This window comes from Dendrobates tinctorius, unplaced genomic scaffold, assembly GCF_039654945.1.
Source record: "Dendrobates tinctorius isolate UK_male_01 unplaced genomic scaffold, ASM3965494v1 ptg000106l, whole genome shotgun sequence".
Taxonomy (NCBI): Eukaryota; Metazoa; Chordata; class Amphibia; order Anura; family Dendrobatidae; genus Dendrobates; species Dendrobates tinctorius.
Window position 1 is genome coordinate 1,671,200 of NW_027361774.1, and position 5,162 is coordinate 1,676,361.

A 5,162-nucleotide genomic window follows, 5' to 3' on the forward strand; every position below is an offset into this window, starting at 1 on the left:
CAGGGCACCATCACTATTCGGGTATGACTGGCCCCCCATTCCAGTCCTGCTATGCATAGCCCAATCCTTATAATTGGCCCCCATCCTGGTATCCATGGCCCCATCACAAAACATTAAGAAAAAAGCATTACACTTACCTACCCGGCGCTCCCTTGCTGAATCCTGCTCTGATACCAGCAACTGCTTTATGCTTGGAAGCAGCACATGGCAGGGACATAATGCGTTGCTCACAAGCAGAGCACAGCTGCTGGAGTACTCGCCGTTAAAACTATTTCACCATTATGAACATAAAAAAGGCTTCTCCCCTATGTGACATCTCTGATGTTTATTAACAGTTGATTTCCAAGTAAAATATTTCCCACATTAAGAAAATAAAAAAGGCTTCTCTGTGTGACTGCTCTGATGTCTAACAAGATTCCCTTTCCGGTTAAAATATTTCCCACAATCTGAACAGGAAAAAGGCTTCTCCCCTGTGTGAGTTCTATGGTGAGTAACAAGCAGTGATTTACGTGCAAAACATTTCCCACATTCTGAACAGGAAAAAGGCTTCTCCCCTGTGTGACTGCTCTGATGTCTAACAAGATTCTCTTTCCGGATAAAATATTTCCCTCAATCTGAACAGGAAAAAGGCTTCTCCCCTGTGTGAGTTCTATGGTGAGTAACAAGCAGTGATTTATGTGCAAAACATTTCCCACATTCTGAACATGAAAAAGGCTTCTCTCCTGTGTGAGTTCTTTGGTGTTCATTAAGATTCCCTTTCTGGTTAAAACATTTCCCACATTTTGAACTGGAAAAAGGTTTCTCCCCTGTGTGACTGCTCTGATGGCGATCAAGATGCCATTTCTGGTTAAAACATTTCCCACATTCTGAACAGGAAAATGGCTTCTCCCCCGTGTGAGTTCTTTGGTGACTAACAAGATGCCATTTCTGGTTAAAACATTTCCCACATTCTGAACAGGAAAAAGGCTTCTCTCCTGTGTGAGTTCTTTGGTGTTCATTAAGATTCCTTTTCTGGTTAAAACATTTCCCACATTCTGAACAGGAAAATGGCTTCTCCCCCGTGTGAGTTCTCTGGTGACTAACAAGATGCCATTTCTTGTTAAAACATTTCCCACATTCTGAACAGGAAAAAGGCTTCTCTCCTGTGTGAGTTCTTTGGTGTTCATTAAGATTCCCTTTCTGGTTAAAACATTTCCCACATTTTGAACAGGAAAAAGGCTTCTCCCCTGTGTGAGTTCTTTGGTGTATATCAAGATTCCCTTTCTGGTTAAAACATTTCCCACATTCTGAACATGAAAAAGTCTTCTCTCCTGTGTGAGTTCTTTGGTGTTCATTAAGATTCCCTTTCTGGTTAAAACATTTCCCACATTTTGAACAGAAAAAAGGTTTCTCCCCTGTGTGACTGCTCTGATGGCGATCAAGATGCCATTTCTGGTTAAAACATTTCCCACATTCTGAACAGGAAAAAGGCTTCTCCCCTGTGTGCGTTCTATGGTGAATAACAAAATTTGATTTACGTGCAAAACATTTCCCACATTCTGAACATGAAAAAGGCTTTTCTCCTGTGTGAGTTCTATGGTGAGCAACAAGCAGTGATTTACGTGCAAAACATTTCCCACATTCTGAACATGAAAAAAGCTTCTTTGCCTTAGGAGCAGTTTGTTTTTCATTGCCTTTTTTGTGACTTTGATTTTTCTTAGTAGTCAGTAATGAATCAGAAGATGGGACCTGTTTCATAGGATCAGATGACAGATCTTTGCTGTGAATGGATGATGGTATATCTGGAGTAATGGCATTCACTTCAGTTGTATCTTGTAGGATCTCAAGATCATCAGATTTAAAACTTGAAGATGTCAGCTGTCCCTCTGATCTCCTGGTACAGTCATCTGCTAAGATAAAAAAAACAATTATTTTTAATAAAATATCCTTGAGTTTAATATTTTTGAACATTTCTATTTAAACTGTACATAAAAATGGCAAGCTATGTAAAAACTTTAATTATTTACCAAGACAATGACAGTTCACAGTCTAATAGAAAACCTTGCTGGATGAGCCAGTAGTGTGTGGTGTTCAACTGTTTGTTCATTCTGCCTCCCAAATATCAAATATAAAGAAACCAATCAATGTTATGCAGGTGAAAATAATACCAATTCTCATCTCACAAAAAACAAGTCCCCACTCAGGTCCATCATCTGTCAATGGAAAAACAGAGGTTCCCGCACTATTAGTGGCTCAAAGGCGGCTGAAAAGTATAAACCAATCCAGCAAAATCCGCTCTCACTTCGGAGTCTTGCAGTGTGCGCAAACAACATTTAGGATCCCAGTATTTAGCAATATTATAGTGAGAAGAATCCACTTAATTTGCGGTGTCTCTTGGAGCACAATCTGGGCACTATGTGCTGGGTAATAACATGGCAAATGTGTAATTTTCACTCTCCAACATCCACTGCGTGTTAATTTCCAGAAAGTGGCTGTGGAGTCAAAATATTCACTCCTCCTACACACGTGGTTAAAATTGTTGGTACCCCTCGTTTAATGACGAGAAATCCCACAATGGTCACAGAAATAACTTGAATCTGACAAAAGTAATAATAAATAAAAAATCTATGAAAATGAACAAATGAAAGTCAGACATTGCTTTTCAACCATGCTTCCACAGAATTAAAAAAAAATAAAACTCATGAAATAGGCCTGGACAGAAATGATTGTACCCTTAACTTAACCGCTTCGTGACCACCAACGTTAGATAAACATCGGCGCTAGCAGGGCTTTGTGCAGCGCGGACGTTTGTCTACGGTCGGCAGTTTTGTGCTCATCGGGACCCCACATACCTTATAACTAGGGGATTTCGCCGCACAACACATCCTGTGACCCTCGACCTCATTGAGATCTGATTGGTTCAGGTCCTTATGACATCAGCGTCACACCAGCCAATGAGTCAAATCACTGGGAAAGTTTGTTGCAGCAGTGAACTTTCCCGGGTGATCTGCCCCATAAAAACGCTGTTTCTCCTCAGATCTCCTGTCAGTGAGAGATTAGAGGAGAAGCAGTGTTACAAGTGCTGCTGCCAACAGCTGTGTCAGTCAGCGATTGTGCTATAAAGTAACAATACAGATAAGGCAGGTTAGGGTTAGTGCTATAGTTAGGGTTAGTGTTGGGGCTAAAGTTAGGGGTAGGCTAAGAATTAGGCTTTTCTCAAATGCTTCCCAAATTATTTGGTCACGTCGTAGTTTTCAATTTCCGGTAAAAAAATAAAAACGAATAAAATGGCCGGTCAGTATTATAGTGCAGGAGACTTATGCACTTTTATGTTCTGATAGCGAAGAAACTGCAGTGTCAGATGGCGATGTGGATTTCGAGGGCTTTAGTAGCAGAGACAGTGATAGCTCAGAAATGAGCAGTGATTCTGGTCCATCCTCACACACAAGGACCAGTACAACAAGAAGGACAAATAGCGCTTCTGGAGAAATGTCTCCAACTCAGGGAACAATGCCCAGTACTAGCGCTGTCCCTAGTGCTCGTGAATTGGCGCACACCAATGTCCAAGGGGCTTTGCCTCTTGATGTAGCATTTCCCAGATGGGAGGCTTCGGATTCGGCTACTCCATTCATCCCTAATTTTAATGCCATTCTTGGTATAAATGTGGAGGTGGAAAATTTTGGACCAATTATTTTTTTAAATTTGTTTCTGACAGATAGCTTGCTAGAGCATATTGTCCTACAAATTTATATGTGTCCCAATTCATCAGCCAGAATCCACGATCCGATTATGCTAGGTCAAATTTATGGACACCAACTAATGTCCTAGAAATGAAAAAATTTTTAGGACTTACATTCATTATGAGGCTTGTTAAAAAAACGAGCATTCGGTCCTATTGGTCCAACCGCCCTGTTCAAGCCACCCCTATGTTTCCTGCCGTTCTCCTAGGACCCATTATGAAATGCTCATGAGATTTTGGCATTTTAATGACAATAGTCAATGCCTGCCCAGAGATGCCCCAGAACATGACAGACTATTCAAAATCAGACCCATCATCAAAGACTTGACAGAAAAGTTCTTAAAGCTCTACACCCCAACAGAAAACATTTCCATTGATGAGCCCCTTGTAAAATTGAAAGGAAGACTGCACCTCAAGCAATTTATTCCTTCTAAGAGGACAAGGTTCGGAATAAAGCTCTATAAAATGTGCGAGAGTTCAACCGGATACACATCAGCTTTTCACATTTATGAGGGGAAAGATAGCCAAGTAAACCCACCAGGAGGCCCTACTTATCTGGGGACATCTGGAAAAATGGTTTGGGAGCTGATAACTCCATTTTTACAAAAAGGCTACAATCTGTATGTTGACAACTACTACACCAGCATACCCCTATTTAAAAGTCTGGTTGAACATAACATAGGGGCTTGTGGGACCATTCGCAAAAACCGTCAGGGGTTTCCACAATCATTGGTCAGCAAAAAGTTCTGAAAGGGGCAGTCAGGGGCTTTACACAATGGAGAGCTGCTTGTCCTTAAGTATAAGGATAAAGATATTTTTATCCTGCGCTCGATCCACACAGATGCCACAAGGGCCACTGCAGACCAACAGGGATCCACTACTCCAAAACCTGTGTCTGTCATTGACTACAACAAATATATGGGGGTGTGGACCTTGCAGATCAGGTTCTACAGCCATACCAGGTATCAAGAAAATCATATATCTGGTATAAAAAGTTAGTCATGTATTTGTTTCAGGTGGCCACATATAATTCTTTTGTGTTATACAAAAAAGCCGGAAATGCAGATACTTTCCTTCATTATCAGGAAAAGGTCACTGAAAATCTTGTTTTTGACAATTTTGTCCCCGCCAATCCTTTATAATGTGAAGATGTTAGAAGACTCACTGAGCGACATTTTATTGCACTCATCCCAGTAACTGAAACAAGAAAGAACCCCCAGAGAAGATGTCGTGTATGTTCCTAGAGAGGAATGAGGCATGATCCCCGCTATTATTACCCACAATGCCCATCACTGCCAGCCTTATGCCTCCATGACGGCTTTACAACCTTCCACACAGAACCACGTTTTTGAACTGTTTTGACATTCAAGCATTTGGTTTATTTAGTGACAGACACATTTGAGTAGAGCTGATGTAACAATTTCCGGGGGTAGGTGGGGGGAGG

General features: G+C 41.2%; 1 protein-coding gene across 1 annotated transcript; it reads right to left on the reverse strand.

The window, feature by feature from the left end:
• Nucleotides 1-306: 306 nt before the first annotated feature.
• LOC141100534 (uncharacterized) lies at nt 307-3,934 on the reverse strand. The gene is made up of 2 exons (XM_073589095.1): nt 3,931-3,934; nt 307-1,886 (listed from the first exon to the last, which is right to left on the reverse strand). The coding sequence occupies exons 1-2, from the start codon at nt 3,932-3,934 to the stop codon at nt 610-612; spliced, it is 1,281 nt and encodes a 426-aa protein (XP_073445196.1). The 3' UTR covers nt 307-609.
• Between the last annotated feature and the right edge of the window lie 1,228 nt (nt 3,935-5,162).